The 20,352-nt window shown below is 39.0% G+C and overlaps 1 protein-coding gene and 2 long non-coding RNA genes across 4 annotated transcripts; 2 read left to right on the forward strand and 1 right to left on the reverse strand.

The window, feature by feature from the left end:
* The first annotated feature begins 5,058 nt into the window (after positions 1-5,058).
* On the forward strand, positions 5,059-9,447 carry LOC133128495 (protein FAM177A1-like). 2 transcript variants are annotated; one of them, XM_061242079.1, is made up of 5 exons: positions 5,059-5,665; positions 7,642-7,821; positions 7,915-7,981; positions 8,203-8,300; positions 8,396-9,447. In XM_061242079.1, exons 1-5 carry the CDS (start codon positions 5,651-5,653, stop codon positions 8,618-8,620), a joined length of 585 nt encoding a protein of 194 aa, XP_061098063.1. In that variant the 5' UTR covers positions 5,059-5,650; the 3' UTR covers positions 8,621-9,447. The 2 variants fall into 2 exon arrangements, with proteins under 2 accessions (XP_061098063.1, XP_061098062.1); XM_061242078.1 differs by lacking the exon at positions 5,059-5,665 and adding an exon at positions 5,678-6,095.
* A 1,703-nt stretch (positions 9,448-11,150) lies between these two features.
* Positions 11,151-16,741, reverse strand: LOC133129640 (uncharacterized). The gene is made up of 4 exons (XR_009708834.1): positions 16,624-16,741; positions 15,284-15,437; positions 11,718-11,871; positions 11,151-11,277 (listed from the first exon to the last, which is right to left on the reverse strand). It is a non-coding gene; the product is annotated as an uncharacterized LOC133129640 (long non-coding RNA).
* On the forward strand, positions 15,768-19,143 carry LOC133129639 (uncharacterized). The gene is made up of 3 exons (XR_009708833.1): positions 15,768-16,077; positions 18,300-18,429; positions 18,882-19,143. It is a non-coding gene; the product is annotated as an uncharacterized LOC133129639 (long non-coding RNA).
* The last annotated feature ends 1,209 nt before the right edge of the window (positions 19,144-20,352 follow it).

Here is a 20,352-nt window from a genome sequence, read left to right on the forward strand (position 1 = left end):
CTGCATCTTTTCTTTTAATTCTCCACATTTTGCTAGTTGCAATCATTTAGTTTGGTTCGATGAGCCTGAATTATTTAAACTCAAAGGCAGAACAACATGCAGAACTGTAATCTTAGCGAGCTTTGCAAGAAATACAGCGTAGGGTGTTGCTATAGTTGCAACTAAAAGGTGTATGGTGTGGCGTGTAAAAAAACTGCGTTGGGTGTTTTAACTAAGGAATATATTTCATATAAATAACTGAAAAATAATCATTGGCAGACATTATTCACTCAGTCATTTTCACGATGCCATTTGGCAGACTCTTATTGTTCACGAGTCCTTATTAACGAGTCCGAGTCGAGTCTCAAGTAATTTTTGAATGAGGCCGAGTCGAGTCTGGAGTCCGTGTATGTGCGACTCAAGTGCAACTCGAGTTCAAGTCCCTGACTCAAATCCCCATCTTTGCATGTGAGTCTATGTGAATCCAGTCCCACATCTTTGTTCCTCCCTCATTATTGGATGATTGCCCTTTCATGTGTCTCACCTGATTTCTATAGGTTAGATCGCCCTCACTTCCATGCCCCGTCTAGGTTGTCTCATTCCCCTATGTATATAAGCCCCAGTCTGAGTCTTCACATTTGTCAGAACGTTGATCATAATTTCAGTGCCGATTTTTTGTAAGCCTATTATTTTTGAGATTCCTGAGACACCTCACTCACAATGTCCTTCCTTTCCAGGTCAGTTAGATGGGAGCAGCTGTGGACTTTACGTTTGTCTGTTTTCAAAAAGTATAATACTTGATAGTAATCAGTTAAATTGCAGTAAAAGTAAAATGCGAAAGGTTGTCCGAGATGACTTAACTTAAAATTAAATACTCATTAGAATTAGCCCAACAGTAAATCCTCCTTACAATTAAGGCTTTGTTTTGTTTCCAAGTCCCATCTGCCTCACTTCAAGTTTTCTTATTCCCTTCTGTTTTGGTTGCTTGTGATTTTTTATTTTTGATCTTCGGAATTGGCCTTGCTGTTCAAATACTTTTGGAGGGGACTGTACAAGACAAACTAATGCAGTGCTTACCAAAGATAAAAACAAAATGACAGTATTGGAGATACATTCCTTGTACATGCTATTTCCTACTAGGCTATCACTGAACATCGAATGAGTCTGGAAAATACCAATTTATTTTGATAAACTAACCATGTTGTTCAAAAGCAATGCAAGTTAATGAAGTTAGTTAATTCAACGTTTTCAGTTTCCCCCAGAAGCTTAATTTACCATATAACAAGCACTCTGGGATGCGATAATGATAATTGTGTGCATTCCAAAAATGTTCGACCGAATTCTTCCTCACAATGATCTTGAATATTGTTGTCAAGATTTAAAATGTTTCTCCTCCCCCATGGAGCCTCTGCAGCTCCGTGAAGTTGGCAACAATTAGTCTTCCTGTACAGAAGTTCCGGTTTCAACTTCCTGTGATTTTCCGTCAAAATAAGAGCTGCTGAGTTACGTTAAATAATGACAACATAGTTACCCTGTTTTCTGCGCTTCCTCACATAATTACCATTGTTTAAATTCATTGCTGATACAACTTATAAAAGTCAGCAAGCAACTAGCTTGCTATTTGACTAGTTACTATATTGTAGGCCAAGCATAAATTGCTTGACACTGTCGGTTCAAGAACAGCTCATTTGCATACCTGCTTACTGTTTGAAAAAAATGTTGCCAAATATGAAGGGGCATACATTAAATCTATGTATAATATCTATAAAATTATACATTCATTATCTAAAATCATGTTCCGAGCAATTGTTGCTGTATTTACAGTGTGGTAAGGGCATGCAATGCCATTGACTGTCAATTCACATCCAGCTCATTTGCGTAGCCCATAACTCAAAATCTATAAATTCTTACCCAATGAAAGGTGTTATATATTTACTCTATATACCCATATCTTTAATATTCTACAGTCCTTTCTGTGAAATCCTGTTCCGAGCAATTGTTGCTGTGTTTCCAGTGTGGGGTGGCCATACGTTGCTATTGACTGTCAGTTCCCACCCAACTCATTTGCACAGCTCATAACTCAAAAACTATAAATTGTTTCAAAATGAAAGGGGGTATACATTTGTTAGCTGGACCCATATCTTTAATATTCTATAGTCCTTTCTGTGAAATCCTGGAAACAATTGGCTAAATGATTCCATTATAAACACATACCTGTCATTTTTAATCAGAACAGTACCCAAAAAAATTATTCTTGCAGTCTCCTCTACATTTGTTAGCCAGGAACTGTATAGTTTGTACTGAGAGACAATTGAGGTCTTACCAAATTTACCAAATTTAAAAAGAAATTGGTGGAGATTTAAATTTGTCCTTGTTCCAGTGAATTTAGATTCGTTACATTGGTCCATGATTCATATTACAATGGAACATTGCAGGATATTAGAGGGGAAAATATTTTTCAAAGCAATATTAATGGATTCACTGAAGCACCACAACTCATCTTTATTTGCAGTTTGTGACCGTCTCTCACTCTATTTATCTTTACAGTATTTTGGCATTACAGGAAAACTACATCCAGTAAATTTTGTTTTTGAATATGCTCACCAATGTCCTTCCTTTCCAGGTCAGTTAGATGGGAGCAGCTGTGGACTTTACGTTTGTCTGTTTTCAAAAAGTATAATACTTGATAGTAATCAGTTAAATTGCAGTCCAAGTAAAATGCGAAAGGTTGTCCGAGATGACTTAACTTAAAATTAAATACTCATTAGAATTAGCCCAACAGTAAATCCTCCTTACAATTAAGCCCTTGGTTTGTTTCCAAGTCCCATCTGTGTCCCTACTTACTTCCCACTGCCATATTGTCATTTTTTTTTCCCTTGGCTTCATCACAATCATACTGCACTGCTGAGACACCCCCCACATACTGCCCCAGGACCACCACCTCCTTCATCTGCACCCTGCCAATCTCACACACATTCAAAACCCATCACACAAACAAATTGTTCATAATTAATTGTTAATTGTTTTATCTGACCATCATTGTCACCCGTAAGCCGGCCAGAGGAGGATGGGCCCCCCCACTTAAATCTGGTTCCTCCCAAGGTTTCTTCCTTTTCCACCTTGGAAGTTTTTCCTTGCCACTGTTGCCCTAGGCTTGCTTTTGTGGGGGAAAAGGCTGGGGCTTGCTCTAAAGCTGTGTTTCTCAACTGTAGTCTTGCCGGAAGGTTTTTGTTGTAACCAGAAACTGAAACAACTAATGTAATAACTGAACCAATCATACTACCAAAAATGCCCTGAATTAAATAAATCAATTAATAAATTCCTGGTTGAGAAGCACTGCTCTAAAGCATGTACTGACAAATATAGCATGAAATGTGCAACACAAATAAAGTTGATTTGACTTTAATTTCATTGTAAAGTTGCATGGTTTGGGTTTATCCCTGGGTATATAGGTCTATAATGAGCAGCTTGTGAATTGACAGTCTATAGCAATGAATGCCCACCCTGCACCTGACACACAGCAACAATTGCTCAGAACAGGATTTCACAGAAAGGACTATAGAATATTAAAGATATGGGCCCAGCTAACAAATGTATACCCCCTTTCATTTTGAAACAATTCATAGTTTTTGAGTTATGAGCTATGGAAATGAGTTGGGTGGCAACTGACAGTCAATAGCAACATATGGCCACCCCACACTAGAAACACAGCAACAATTGCTCAGAACAGGATTTCACAGAAAGGACTATAGAATATTAAAGATATGGGTCCAGCTAACAAATGTATATCCCCTTTCATTTTGAAACAATTTATAGTTTTTGAGTTATGAGCTATGCAAATGAGTTGGGTGGCAATTGACAGTCTATGGCAATGCCTGCCCATACCACACTAGAAACACAGCAACAATTGCTCGGAACAGGATTTCACAGAAAGGACTATAGAATATTAAAGATATGGGTCCAGCTAACAAATGTATAACCCCTTTCAGTTTGAAACAATTCATAGTTTTTGAGTTATCAGCTATGCAAATGAGCTGCTTGTGAATTGACAGTCAATAGCAACGTATGGCCACCCCACACTAGAAACACGGCAACAATTGTCCGGAACAGGATTTCACAGAAAGGACTATAGAATATTAAAGATATGGGCCCAGCTAACAAATGTATACCCCCTTTCATTTTGAAACAATTCATAGTTTTTGAGTTATGAGCTATGGAAATGAGTTGGGTGGCAACTGACAGTCAATAGCAACGTATGGCCACCCCACACTAGAAACACAGCAACAATTGCTCGGAACAGGATTTCACAGAAAGGACTATAGAATATTAAAGATATGGGCCCAGCTAACAAATGTATACCCCCTTTCATTTTGAAACAATTCATAGTTTTTGAGTTATGAGCTATGGAAATGAGTTGGGTGGCAACTGACAGTCTATGGCAATGCATACAGCATTGCCAGCAACAAAGACAGCAACAACAGGTGGCAAACAGTTTTTATTGAAATTTGTGCACAATTTTATATTCTCTGCAAATACATCACAATCATATACAACTGTATTAATTTAACAATTAAAATTGACAAAATTACAGTTCATGAATAATTTTATTCACCAAACTTTTATTTTGATAAATGCGAACCGGAAGTCTCCAATTGTGGCCAGCAACATTTGCCAACTTCACGCAGCTAGCCTCTGCATAATCACCGGAAGTTTGCATGCTGCGGTCACGTGGAAGCGATGCCACGGTGACGAAGGCTTATGTTCTGGGGTACGTAACATTCTCATGAATATTCCAGAACGTAATAACACACTCCAGAAAATTACGTAATGAGGTACGTCACATTTTGATGAATATTCCAGAATGCGATAACACGCTCCAGAAACTTATGTTGTTGGGTACATCATGGCTTACATCATGGGGCGCGTCACATTCTCGTGAATATAAGAGAGCGCCTAAACACACTCCCGAAATGTCATAGTGGTGATGCGTGGCACTGGCTTTACGTAAATATGATAATGAGAACATAATTCCTGCTTTGCTATTGGCTGAAAACTTAAGAGCGACGTGCAACAAAGTGCAAAGAGCATACCCATAAGCAGTGATAAGTGCGCTGAAAGACCCTAGAGGGAAGTAGAATTTCAACTGCTACCTGCACAACAAAGATAAGGACCAGGGCCTATTATTTTTTCATATGACAATCTAATAATGAAATTGAGTACTGGTTTTAGCTCTGTGCGATTTTAATGACATCCGCTCACATTCATTTTGCTTCTCTCTTCTAAGCTCTTTGCTACGAGTGTCAAGTACACGCATTACACTACAGTTCAGTTTTTACAAGTTTTAATTACTTTTAGATTCATTTGGCACTGGATGGCTATTGCTAGTGTTCAATTTATTGAGAAATATACATCGCTAACTGGCAAAAGAAAATAATTATCAGTGTTATTGCAGAAACACAGGAATTTTATTATGGAGAGTTTATATCATAAATGTTATATTGTGTATTGCTGTTCTTCACTTCAACAGATAATGTGCAGCTTCACGAGGTCATAACGAGGAAACAGCTCTTTCCCCTCCCTCAACCTGGTATACTTCAGCGACCAGTCAACCAAGTCGCTTATATGGGTCCGCTCCTTTTCATACAGCAGGGGCACCTCCCGGCGAGACGCGATGACGAGGGGCGAGGTAGGAGCGTGTCCATAAATGGAGGGGAAAACATTTGCCGGCAGATGGAGACAGCAACATAAACAAAAAGCATGGGAGACCATGCGTATTATATATTATGATATATTCTAATATAATAACGATGCTTATTATATATTATATGTTTATACAGTCTATGGGCGAAACTGTCAGCACAGAATATAGCCTACGTTATACAAGCCGATGAGACAGATTGAGTGGGGCATCCGGCGGATCCGCCAGCTGAGACGGATTTTAAATGGTGTGACTGTTGGTAGTTTTGGCTTGGACCGACCTTGAAAGAGTTAAGATGATACTAGAGTAGGTGTGGTCAGGGATGCTATTTCCGTGTTGGCCAAGAGAAAACTAAATGACCGCCTTGTCTCTTTATATCGCAAACGTGTCTTTAGGACAGACAATGGAAGGAGAAATGGTACGTAGGCTACTTCTGTTCTATTGATAAATATTAGTTTTTGTTTAATACTGACGGTAATGTTCAATGTCTGCTTACGAGGTTGCCAGTTAAAACATACCATTCTATTGGACCAGTATTAGCAAAGTGATGCTTTTTGTTTATTTTGCGCTGGCTGGTAGCCTGATTATATGGGTCATCATTGTCTATCGATTAGGTTCTTATCTAATATACTAATAATATAATAATAGACTAATCACTGCTTAGTTGTTTAGGTTTCTTTTAGGGTTATTTAAGGTTGCTTTAGGTTACGGAAATAAAACCGCACAAAAATTGATTTTCATATAGAGTTTGCATATGAGAGCAACCAAATACAGTGCTTTCATCTTCTGCCCACCCAGTGGCTTCAGTAAGACGGCATGTATGCGGACTGGCCATGTTACATGGGTTAGCTTGATATAATTTATATAATGTATAGAGCAGCTCCAACTAAGACGAGCGTTGAAATCACCCCCCAAAGCCCCATAACTGACATGTTGAATAGATATCAGCCCAAACGTGACCTCATATCTTGTGAAATTCAGTTATGCATTCCGAAATTAAATTACAAAAGGGGTAGATACGTTTCCTTTTATTACTATGCCTACACACAAGATCAGAGGCGTGTTGCACTTTTAAAAAAGTCTTCTGAAAACATATTTAAGTTCCTATTACTGTAGTTTTACTTGTTCTGAAATGTACAAAATATAGTGTCTTGTATTTTATTGTGTTCTTTTGTACTTATTGTCTTTTTTATTGTCTTTTATTAATTCTTTCCTGTTTTCTTATATCCTGTCTTTGTCTTCCTTCTACTATGAAGTACTTTGGGCTGCCACTTGTTCCATGAAAGATGCTACATGCACTTACTGAGCAATGTATTAGGTAGACCTGCTTGTTAATGCAAATATTTAATCAGCCAATCATGTCGTAGTAACTAAAGGCATAAAAGCAGGTTCAGCCGTTTTTCAGACCAAATGTCAGAATGGGAAAGAAATGGGTCAAATGTGACTTTTTAACATGGAATGATTGTTGGTGCCAGACAGGGTGGTTTGAATATCTCAGAAACACTGCTGAACTTCTTGGATTTTCATTCACAACAGTCTCCGGAGTTTGCAGAGAATGGAAAAAAAAAACATCCAGTGAGAAGGTCATAGAAGAGCCAGACTGGTCAAAACTGACAGGAAGGAGACAGTAATGCAAATAACCACACATTACACCAGTGGTATACAGAAGAGCATTTCTGAACACACAATGCAAGTGGATAGTCTACAGACACCTGAATTTGTTAACACCTTTTTTAGTCTAAAAAACTAATTGAATAAATACCTAATAAAATGCTCACTTAGGGTAAATAATGCGTATTATTATATCACTTCCATAACATTAATTTGACAGGATTTGTGTTGGTGTTAACAAATTGTCTTATGATAGAAGCAAGATGCCGGGAAAATTGTTAAGAATTAAAGGTGTTCTTAAAATATACCAACCAGACATCTCATAGTATTTTACATATTTTATACTCCGGCAGAATAATGTAGATGCTGAGAAGGACTTTCAGACTGTGGTGGTCAGGGAGCTTGGGGAAGGAAAGGATTCGCAAAAGGTTCCTCGCCGGGTCATCCACTTTGCAAGCGGAGAAACAATGGAAGAGTACAGCACAGAAGAGGAGGAGGAACCAGAGAAAAAAGACTTGCTTTCCCCTGATCCGGTGAGTGCACAAGGCAAAAGAACAATAGCCTCGTCCTCTCGCTTTGCTATTTGCTAAAGTCAAATTTCTGATTTCTGCCCATTTGTCATCTAGTCTAACCTGACCTGGGGGCCTTATGTCTGGTTCCACATGTGGAGGGCGGCGACATCCACAGTCACAGGTACAAAATTGGGACGAGGACCCTTCCTTTGGAGATTTCTATTTTCTGCCATTTCCCTTCACATTTCAGTAGCATGACCAATGGCATGAATGATCTTGCAAAATATCAATTGTGTATTTGAACCTTACAGCTTCTTGCCAAAGCAAACTTTGCTTTTGTTTGCTCGCTGACTTGGTGGTTTTCTTTGTGGTTTTCAATGGCTGAAATGTCTTATCTTTCAGCATGTGATTATCTTGGAGAAAAGATGGCCACAGCCCTGGGAATCGCTGTGCCGAAATACCAGTATGCCATCGACGAGTACTACAGGGAAAAGAAGGAGGTGTGTAAATGCTTGCAGATGAACAATCTGCATTTTTGTGTGTGCGGGTGCATTTTTGTTCACTGATGCTAAGATCCAGATATTCATTCCTGCAGGAGGAAGAGGAGCAGCAGGAAAATTGTATGTCAGAGGAGGCAGAACAGCAAGCTGGAGCAGAGCAGAAGGGCCAGGAGGGCGCCCTGACAGAGCAGCCGGACAGTTCCATCTCCATCATCAACATCACCTGCGAGCTGGAGAAGGAGCCTTGCCAGATCTCAGATGCCACTCCATTCCCGCTCTTACAGGATGATGTTAGAGTGTCTGCCCCTGTCACCTCCTAATCCACATTTAGAGATCAGAAACTCCACCCCCACGCCCTCATAACAAACTCTTACAGAGATGGAAGACTCTACCCCTGCCCTCTCATAATCCACATTTACAGAGGTCAGAGACTACCCGCACCCACCCAACACACACTTAGGTGCCATTCAGACTGTTAGACTGTTACCAAGCTTGAGGAGAAAGCAGAAAGATCTATTAGGCCACAAAGTAACCAGGTTTATGCTGTTTACAAGATTACAAATCACACATAGTTTGTCTAATTTCCTAAGCAAAAGCCAAGTTGGTTGAAGCATATATTGATGATAAATACTACTTCTATTTTATTTGGCATTATTACTATCATTGGATGCATTATATTCTGACCATCCTCTTAATTTAAGTAAATACAGTGTATGTTTTGGACTGAATGAGCAGCCGAAGCCAATTAGTTTCTAGCTCTGCTCTGTGGAAGTAACATGCACAGTGTCATGATTGGTCAGAGGCTAGATCTTCAACTCTTGCACTTTTGCCATTCTCAACAAGCTTTGTTCACAGCGGGGGCACCATGTTTAATCTTTGACTTAATCTTCACCTGCAAAAGCTCTCATAGGCAATAATGATTTTTGTAAATGCATTTATAGTCTGATGTCTTGCAGAACAACCTCAGTGCCTCCATCCCCTCATAACCCACTCAGGCTTTTCCTATCTTCCTGTTCCTAAACAATTGTTTTATAATGTATTTATTCAAATTCTATTTAAACAGAAGGCTTTTATATTCATTTCTGAAGGAAATATTTATCTATTTTGTGTATAACACAGTTTAATAAATGTATTAATGACAACTGCACCCAGTTTCTGGTGTCTCCATTTTGTTGCTGACACAATTATCCTTTGTTCTTCTGGTATTGAGATTTGAGATGTTTGCTGGGGACCTGTAGGAGGCTCTTGTGAGCATGCTCTCTGTTTGCCATCGTAGTACAATCTGCTTTTTGGTGGAGCTGAACACCCACCTCAGTAAATAAATCTCCGGCTGGGTTGTTGGTGACAGAGACATCTTTGTTTAAGGCAACAAGGTCAGCAAGGACAATAAATACTATCTCTCAGGCTGCTGGTGAGATGGAAGATGACTCCACGCAACTTTTGACTTCAAATGGGTTATTGACAACACACTCTCTTTGTCCATGACAAAGAAGAAAAAAAACTAAAGTAGTATGAGAACCAAGACACAATATAAAATTTGTATACATATTAATTTTTAATAAATCTCAAATCCACATATGGATATATAAGAAAACAGCAAGCTCAATTACAACACTATTAACATTAATATAAAAAAAAACCTTATTGTGTTCAAAAGCTTGCAAGTAGACTCTTCTTCTCATAACTGCATGGGTTTTCTTTAGCATTGTCTGATGTTGCATGCATAAAGGTTTACATTTACAAGTAAAGGTACACTATAACGGTTCTTAAATGTTCAGAAAACATCAGCAGTTTCTGAAAAGAAAAAATCACAGTTTCTAAATTAACATTGTTAGGTTACACCAAATAATAACCAATACATACCAATAGCGTCTGAGGTCATCTGTGCAATAAGTTAAACCCTAATTGCGTAACTTGTTCCCTGCGGAAATATCTACATCACGCAAACAAACAACCCGTTTGCTTGTTTGACTCCACTTTAATGTAAAGTTGGCCATGCACCTGTTTCACTGGAAACGTGTGTAATTGATCAGACCTGTGGCTAACCCAGCAACTCAGCGCTGCCCTCTGGTGTGATATCTGCTCATGGGATCTGCTCCTCATCCAAAACATGGGCTCGCTAATCTTTATTGATGATGTAAATGATGGTAGCAGCAGGATGAATTCAGATGTCTAAAAAAACATTCTGTCTGTTAACTTATGGAGAAATGTGTACAAACTAATTCGGAGGAACTTCATCATGCAGCAAGACGATGACCAAAAAAACACTGCCAACACAACAAAGGACTTCATTATGGAGACAAAATTGGAGGTCTCATGTTCATCTTTTTATCTCAACCCCAAATGTATTCAGTATATTACAAAAACATTGAAATTGGCCTTGCAGTTCCAATACTTTTTGAAGGGACTGTATTTATATTCTATATATTTATTAGGAACATGTTTACGTTATTACACCTACTTATTCATGCAATTATCTAATTAGCCAATTGTGTGGCAGCAGTGCAATGCATACGGTGTATGCATTGCACTGCTGGGGCGACATTGGCTCAGGAGGTAAGAGCAGTTATCTGGCAGTCTGAGGGTTGTCGGTTCGATCCCGCCCTGGGTGTGTCCCTGAACAAGACACCTAATCCCCAATTTCTCCTGTCAAGCTGGTTGGTGCCTTGCATGGCACCCAGTTGCCATTGCTGTGTGAGTGTGTGTATGAATGGGTGAATGAGAAGCATCATTGCACAGCGCTTTGGATAAAGGCGCTATATAGATGCCAACCATTTACCATGTAGATATAGGTCAGGAGCTTCAGTTACTCACATGTGATCTTAGTGACTTTGACCATGGAATGATTGTTGGTGACAGACAGGGTGGTTTGAGAATGGTGCAAAAAACAAACAAAAAAAATCCAGCGAGCAGCCGTTCTGCAGACAAAAACGGCTTGTTGAGAGACGTCAGAGGAGAATGGCCAGACTGGTTAAAGCTGACAGGAAGGAGAAAGTAATGGAAATAACCACACATTACAACAGCGGTATGCAGAAGTCTAACAAATACCTAATAAAATGCTCGTTGAGTATATACTATAATGGCCCAAGGGTAGCTCTTGGTTTTAAGTGTGTTGTTGTTTTTTTTCAGCACACCAATAGTCTCTGCTACATGAGTAGTGTTTTTTCACAGGCAGGCACTGTACATACATCTGATACATAGTCAGTATGGGCTGATAGTGGACAGAAATTATTGAACTAATGCATCCACATGTACTACTATACTACTATCACTAATAATGTATTCAATTATTCCTTGTCTCCATAAACAAGCAGGCCATATCCCTGCCAGCTGCCTATATGCCTACTATACCATAGGCCTTGGTCTTGTAACCCAGGGGTTAATGAGAGCACCAAACAAGAGCTGAATAGCACCCACCCAGGGTGGTACCGTACTGGGACAGCTCTTCCTCATTCAGCGACCCGCTGTGGCCCTTGTCCAGACATGAGCTTGGGTGAAACAAGGACAGCGTTTACCGCAGACAGTACTTCTCTCATCGATCCCAGGCACACAATGGCAATGTGTCACACATCTGAGGAGGAACACAATAATGAGGAAAGTAAAAGGGATGTGGGGCTGTCTATGTGCCATATACTCATGATACACCAGGATGGATTTTTGTGGGGTATCCACCCAAAATTCACTGGGGTTATCTGTATACCACATACCCAAAGAAGTGTGGCCTCCAAAAATACATCCAAAAGCAAAACATAATTCAAATAAAGACAGATAAAAAGGGACATAGAGACAAAGAAGAAAAAGAGTGAGAAAACGTTCAGATAGAGATAGAAACAGGTTTAACCCTCTATTTCCCTCATATTTGCCAGCATCATGCAATCTCAGTTATCTCTGTGATAATTGAATTACATAAACATGAAATATATTTAAGAAGGAATAGTGTCATTTGACCACCCCCCCTCCCCAACACACACAATCAATCCTCCTCACAAAAGCTCTGTATTGTGCCCGTACAGTACTATATGTTAAAAATACAGATTTTTGTATATCATTCTGGTACCCTTTGAGAGAGGCAGACATACAGTGGGCTCCAGAATTATTGGAAAACTAAAAAAGAATACCAAAATTGTCATAAGCTTCATTTTGCAACATCTTTAAAGTAGTGTGCTTTATTCATGATTCAATGGAATCAACCAAAGTCTTACATTTTTCAAATAAAAAAGTTATTTTACCACAATTATTGGTATTATGCCCAAGGATCATAACCTCATCTTATTGACCAGAAATGACACAAGACGGACGGCTCTTATTAACCTGAGTTTACTTACTTATTCAGGGAACAATCAGCGATTGCACGTAGGCGTGGTGAACCGCACGGCAAGTGCCTAGGAACATAACCCAATCTCCTCCCCTTTAGATTAATGCTAACCCTTGTAAGGGTAATTTTCTTAATTGATTCTTAATTGACAATGCGTGTTAACATAAAGACCTTTAAAACTTTTGAATCCTTATTACTATTAGACCACTTTCTGAATTAAGTGCTTACTAGGAGTCTTTCTCTGTCTCTCTCCCAGCAGACAGACAGCCTTTGACCTGAATGTCTCTGCTTCTCATAGAAAGGGGTAGCTAGCACATTCTGGTCTTACAGCAAGGTCAACAAGGGGTCATCAGAAGACAAAATACTGATAAATGTTAGTGGCCAGCTTCATGTCTTTTTGTTTTGGTAAAGCCCCCCTTCTGGGAGAAAGTACTGAAAACTGTATATAATCTATGTCTGATTCAAAACAGAAAGCCGGTAAGCTTTCTCACTTTCTGTTATTTCTTTGCAAATAAATAGGAAAATTAAACTCAAGTATAGCTATTGTTGTTTTACTGTGGATCTGTTTCATCAGATGATGCTCACCTGTGAAATGTTAAAAAGGGCCTTTTTCCCTTACACCCTTCATTGCCAGTCCCAACATACAACCAATTCTTATTTTAGTTTTTTAAACAGGAAAGTTTTTACAGGTTCAAACCAAATGTGCTCGGCCTCGGCTGGGATACCGGCAGTCAGAAGTGCCCATTTGTGGTGTCGGTGTACCTGAGTACTCACTAGCGTGCGTGGGTGGTGAAGCACCAGTATAACATTCTGTACAGATAATATTCTTTCAAAAATAATTCTATGAAATGTCCTAAATAAACGTACTATACATTTCACATTACATTGTTGTACTTTGCCAGAATAGTTAAAAAAATTTTCAAATCAATATTTTTTGTGACCACCTTTTGGTGTTAAAACTGCATCACTTCTCTGAGATAGCCAACGCTGTCCTGCAGTTCTATAAGACAATCAGCAGGGAGGTTGTTCCAAGCATGTTGGAGAACTTGCCACAGTTCTTCTGCAGACTTTGGTTGGCTCCTTGCTTCTGATCTCAGGCAGCCTTGATCAAGTTTTTATGTAAGAAGTAGTTAATTGCTTACAGTAATATGTTCCTTTTTTTTAATGAAATACAAAAATTTCTCTGTAAAATTAAATCCTTTGGAAAATGAATATTTGGAAATCTCAAATGTGTTCTTTTATACTAACACACACAAAAAATACAAAAAAAAAACATATATATAATAAAGCCTAGGTTGCCTAAGACAGTACTGTATATATATATACCCTGCTGGACAATCTACCTATGACCAAGACTCAGCTTCCTAACAGAGGCAATCAAGTTTTCTGCCAAGATTCCCTCGCACTTTGGTGAATTAATTGTGCCATTGATCTTAAACCATGCCCCTAGACCACTGGCAGCAAAATATCTCCAAAACATCAATGACCCACCATATTTGACAGTAGGTATGAGGTGCTTCTCCTTGTATGCATCCCATTTTGCCACCAAACATGTTGATGGTGTGTATGGCCAAAACATTCAATTTTGGTCTCATCTGACCATAGCACTCTCTTTCAGTCATAATTCCAAAAAGGTTTGGCAAACTCAAGATGCTTGGTTTTGTTTATTGTTCTCAGTAAAGGCTGTCTTCCAAAAAGGTTTGCTGGTATGGAGGTGCCATTTTATGTTTTATCTTTAGACTTGGTGAACCCAAGACACAACCAATCTCTGCAATTCTTTAAATGTGATTTTTGGTTTACTTACGACCTCCCTCACCATCTTCCTGACTATCCATGGGGATAATATGCACCCTTACTGTGCTAAGTAGTATAATTAACCGTTTATGTATATTTTGGACCCATTACTCGATGTGTGATGGTCAATTACCATCTGTGTCTTCTGAATTGTCAGTTCTTTCGGCTATACGACAGTTCTTTGGCTTCTCCCATGCTGAAGGTTGACAAAGGGATTTTGCATGCTTGTTACTTAATTTTTTATCATCTAGTAAAACAGAAAGTGATGGAATAACACAATATAGTTCATTTAGACTAAGATTAACTATATACAATAATTATTTGGGTGCCAATAATGTGGTACCTGCACCTGTGGTTTTCAGAAAAAGTTAGATTACTAAATACAAAAAACATTGAAACATGAGGGTAAATAAAAGTATAGTTTTCCCATATGTGTGAACATAAAATATAGATCATTATCCATGTTATTATATTGAGCCTTTTTTCTCAATTTTTATTAAGGGTGCCAAAACTACTGGAGCCCACTGTATATTACGACACAAAAACAGGATACTCAGAAAGCAGGTTCTGTCACTCTGACCAGAAGTTAGACTGAAGGCCACTGTGGCTAACGGTTGTCACATTTTCACAGTGCAATCCAGAGTGGGTGATTCCTGCCAAAACAATGGCAGCATAAATAGGATGCCTTTTTAGAATGCCTTTCAGATAGGACACCAAACAGCAAAAGCTCCCCTTTCCTTTTCATGAAATGTTTAATGTGGAAAGTCAAATGAAATGATCTGTGACTGGACTACTATTTGGGACATCCCACAGGAGTACTAGTGAAGCATGCCAGCAAAGACATGATGGGCAGAGGGGAAAAACCATGCAGTACCTTCTTATCACCACTTGATAGAGGCAGTGCTCCACCAAAAACGAGGGACGCAGTCAGCGCAGAACATCATCCAGGTACTGATTCCGGGCTGAGTGCAAACTGAAGACACCTGCATACCAGAGGAGGCTCCTCTAAGACAACAGGTGAAGCAGTGCTTCACCAAAAAAAGAAAGAAAAAAAGAACATACATATCATACATACCTCTTTACACATCACACATATTTCTTTAATGTTAAATTATCATAACAATGACTGTTCCCTTTGTGATTTTGCCTCTGTTCGAAATCATGTCTTTTCCGGGAAAACAGCATCCCAACTCGTGAGGCAAACGCATTTTCGCTTCACTAGGCCTATATATTTAAATGACAGACCTTATAAGTCATAAAAGGCATTTATTGGATATTTGTGGATTTATGATGCGTTTTTAAGCCCACCCATAAAGCGTGCTCCGCCATTTTTATTTTTGGGTTGTTGTAAAGGGCTTCCGGGTATTGTACTGAGAATTGAGTTCGAGAGAGATTGTGAATAAAAGTGTTTATTATAGTAATTTTAATGGTTGAGGCATTATCTGTGTTGTATATATTGTTGTAAATAGTTGAGCTTAGATTTTGTATTATTGTTATTCATTGTTGTTACTAGCATTTTGTCATTCAAAGACCAATCAAAGTCTAGATAAATACTTGAGCTAGCTAGCTCAACCTTAATGTTAGCCTATTAGCTAACGAATTCGACTGCATTCATTTCATTTGGATTTTAGAATGGGAAGAAAATGACATCTGCGAGTGCGAGTGAAGGTGAAAACATCCTTGTCTAAAGAGCACCTACTGGTAAAAGCCGATAAAAGAATACCACTTTCCGGCGGTGGAATATTGAGTCTACTTCAGACCATAGACTATAAAAAATATGCTCCAGACTTAACCCTCCTATTATATTTGGGGTCAATTTGACCCCACTCAGTGTTTGGCATCTCTTAAAAACCGTTTTTTTTAAATATTGATTCTGTATGATTTTTCTAATTTCCTAATTTGGTGGGATTAAAAAGTAAAAATGCAACAAACAATGCTATGCAAAGTCCTGTACCATTATTTTGATGTAACTGTATAAACTGTATAAAATGTAAGAAACAATATACAACCATTTTTTTCCCACTGATTTCTTTGTGAATGATTCTGGTGGCACTTTCCCATACAAGTGCCCAACTTTCACTTACTGTTCCTTAGGCTCTAAAATGAGATGTTTCTATTACAAAATTATTTTGTTTATTTCAACTGTTGGGCTCAGTTTGACCCCAAATGTAAAACCGGTCATAAAATCTTAGCATTATAGGAGGGTTAACTTACTGTGTTCCGATCATAACACAGGGAAGCCACCGCTTCCACCCGAAGTTAACGTCTGTTGAATGGTAGTTTTTCCCCTGAGGAAAGTGGTTATGGTTGCTTGTTGGCTATTAGCTAAAATACTTCATTATGGAATAGTTTGCTCACAATGTTCCGAACACCTATTTACGATGTTATGACGACAGCATCTGAAGCACAACTACTACAGTTTTGCACTGTTATGCAGGAAAACCTCTTTATCCGGTTAGTCTTAATTAAAAAAATGTAATTAATTTAATTTAATGAACGACGAGAATTTTTTTTCTTTTTTTTTTTGGCGTTCCCTCGCAATGTTTTGCATACCCTCGCAATACATTTCGCGTTCCTTTGCAATAGTTTTGCGTTCCCATGCAACATCGTCATATCATCTTAGGTGCCCTGGCGTTAAATTACACATATAAACTGTGGACAGGCGGCCCATTTCAGGTACAGGTAAACTTCTGTGGTTAGAATATCTAACGTAACAACCGAATGTCACCCAGCGTTGCTCTTTTTAATGATTTGTGGAATGGTTTTAATGGTTTGTGGAAGCAAGCTAGTAACGTTAACGACTGTTCACTTTACAGCAGTGTTTCCCAACTCCAGTCCCCGGGACCCACTTGCCAGAAGGTTTTTGTTTTAACCAGTAGCTCACATACCTGATTTAACTAATCAAGGGCATTTTTGTGGTTTGATTGGTTCAATCATTAAATCAGGTGTGTGAGTTTCTGGTTACAACAAAAACCATCTGGCATGTGGGTCCCAAGGACTGGAGTTGGGAAACACTGCTTTACAGCGTTTCGCTGCAGTGCAAACGGCAGCAATTGATTTCCGGTTAAGATATTTAAAAAACTTTAGAAATGAACGTTATATATAGGTCTATGTACACGTTTCAGGTAACGAGGGGTCCGACTCCTTTTGGCTCTAATCATAGCACAACATTTGTGTTGTCATTCTGGCGAGATGGCGTTAGACTAAAGATCTCATTTTAAGTTAAAGTGTTTTTGCTGCGCTTGATGCCTTATATTTCTGGTCACCGGAGAAACCAGCAAGTGGTACACTTCTCATTGAGCGTTTGAAATCTTGTTTTTTTTAAAAGATATACCGTTTACATTGTGTGGCCATTGTACAGTGTTATTTTGTATTTAAAGTTTAAGTACAATAATTACATGTTTCACTTGTGAAATGTTAACAGTTTACACAAATTAGCCATTCATTGTTCATATTATTCTTTGATATAACAGTAGGGTTCTCATCAGGGACAGAGGGATCTCATCCTCAGTGGTTTGGTCAGACAACAGTGAAACTAATGCATTTATATTGTGAAAGTGAAAACATAGAAAACCCTCAGTAGAACCATGGCTGTTCTGTTAGGATGGCCTCAAAAGCAACTATGTATTTACTGTTGATTTCTGCACAAGTAGACCAACTGGCATCACAACATAATTTTGGTAATAATAAGGTATAATAAGGTAAACCTCATAATAAACACCAAATGTCCGTCTCCAAGGCGTAATTGTAGCTTCTATTAAATAAGCGCGAAGAGATGCTGCCTATATTAATACAAACATGGGGAAGAGACAATTCTGTTTTTTTTATTACCATCTGTCTATTTTTTTATTTCATTGTTTTTTATGATCATGACCAGTTACTGTACTCAGGGCAACTGGAAAGAGCTGGATCCCAGAGGGGCTTCACTGAGGAAAAGGAGACGCCCCCAGAGGTTGAGGCGGAGAGTCCATCCGCCGACTCATCAGGAGCATGCCCGGACATTGTCGGGAGTGTGTACAGGTACGCAGGGGCCAGTGATTTAAATGTTTTACTTTGATTTTCAGTGTGATTTTGAATCCAACCCTCAATGGGTTGATGATTTTGGTTTCCATTGACTGTTATGTCATTTTCTTCTCAGCAAATTATATAATGTGTATCAGTAAAGATTTTCTACTTGAATAAATCGTTCATCAAGATCTGATGTGTCCCTTAAGTGTTACCTTGAGCAGTGTATTATTTACATTGGTAATGATGTTTAGTTTACGTGGAAGCTGCAATGTTACTTTGAATGCAGCTATTTTGTCTGATCTTTGGACATATTTTGAGTGGAGCAGCAATTTGCATATTCTTTTCTGCCACTGTGAACAGTTTTTTTTCTTTAGTATGCATGCTTAGCCATAGCAGCTTTAAAGTATATGTTTAATATGTTTGTATCTGTCAACAATATGTATTTGTTGCTCCTGTATGTACAGACAAATCTTCCAGTTCCTGTGCCCTGCCAGTTCCTACACCCTGCCATTTCCTGGTCTGTTCCTCCCTGCTTCTCCATCCAGTCCTGATCCAGTGTTTTTATATTTGCACGTCACAGGCATGTACACAGATAGGCCCCAAGTGGGGCCTCAGAGTCAAAAAGTGCTGATGTTAATTGTATTTTATTTTTTATTTATTTGTTATTGAAATTCTATCACATAAAGATGGAAATGTATCCACAAAAAAACACACCTTATCAATTTAAAAAGCACTCTCCTAATCAATCAAGAAACGTTGCATCTTCCAACATTCTGAATAAAACTTGTGATGAAAAGCACCGCATCCCCAGCCCCAGTTCATCCATCCATCCATCCATCCATTATCTTAACCCGCTTATCCTGAATAGGGTCGCAGGGGGGCTGGAGCCTATCCCAGCATACATTGGGCGAAAGGCAGGAATACACCCTGGACAGGTCGCCAGTCCATCGCAAGGCACACACACCATTCACTCACACACTCATACCTATGGGCAATTTAGACTATCCAATCAGCCTAACGTGCATGTCTTTGGACTGTGGGAGGAAACCGGAGTAACCAGAGGAAACCCACGCAAACACGGGGAGAACATGCAAACTCCGCACAGAGAGGCCCCGGCCGACGGGGATTCGAGCCCAGGACCTCCTTGCTGTGAGGCGGCAGTGCTACCCACTGCACCATCCATGCCGCCAGCCCCAGTTCAGTTACGTTGAATTATATCACTGAGGTAGGCACTGTTTCAATTATGAAACCACAATTAAACATCACTTACTTCCTGTTTATGTTTTATAACTGTGAAAACACAATGAAGTAGGTCAGTAGGACTTGCCAGTTGCCACCTTCACACTAATTACTAGCCTCTATACTCGCGAGCAAGCTAGATAATCTAATTATCACTAAAACATTAATTATCTTCGTCATGCACAACTTATAAATATGCAATTAATTTCAGAAGCAGTTGTATTTAGCATAGTTTTGGTCGTTTAGTGTTCAGTCACCCTTTTCTTTATAGACAGTTTTCTAAAAATGTGATGTTTAAAAATGTATAAAAATCAAACTGTAGTTCAGTAATTGTACCATATGGCTCATTTATAAAATATATGCAGTGTAACAAAATGATACAGAACATGAAAAGTTTTGAAACCCCAAATTCGGGGGGCTTATGTACATAGTGTGCGACTATGGATAGTGATGGTGTGGCAAGGTGGTAATAGTGTGTGTTCGAGGGGTGAGTGCCCTTTTGTTTTTCTTGAGCCTTTGACCCCCAAAATGTCTGTGCACAGCCTTGGCAGGTGAAGTGTAGGTTTTGAAACTCCACTTGCAGAAAAACAGTGGGCAATAACTTTCATTGAAAGGCAGAAGATGAGGACCTGTTCTGCCTGTCATTTTTGTGGTGCCAGGAAGGGAGATTTGGGTGCTGTCTAGCAGGTGGCAGCA

The sequence above is a fragment of the Conger conger genome, chromosome 5 (genome assembly GCF_963514075.1).
Source record: "Conger conger chromosome 5, fConCon1.1, whole genome shotgun sequence".
NCBI lineage: Eukaryota > Metazoa > Chordata > Actinopteri > Anguilliformes > Congridae > Conger > Conger conger.

Coding starts and splice junctions, on each gene's coding strand:
- LOC133128495 (XM_061242078.1), top strand. CDS start 6,033: ATGACCGCCTTGTCTCTTTATATCGCAAACGTGTCTTTAGGACAGACA. Junction 7,822..7,914: donor ACTTGCTTTCCCCTGATCCG/GTGAGTGCACAA, acceptor TTTGTCATCTAG/TCTAACCTGACCTGGGGGCC. Junction 7,982..8,202: donor GGCGACATCCACAGTCACAG/GTACAAAATTGG, acceptor CTTATCTTTCAG/CATGTGATTATCTTGGAGAA.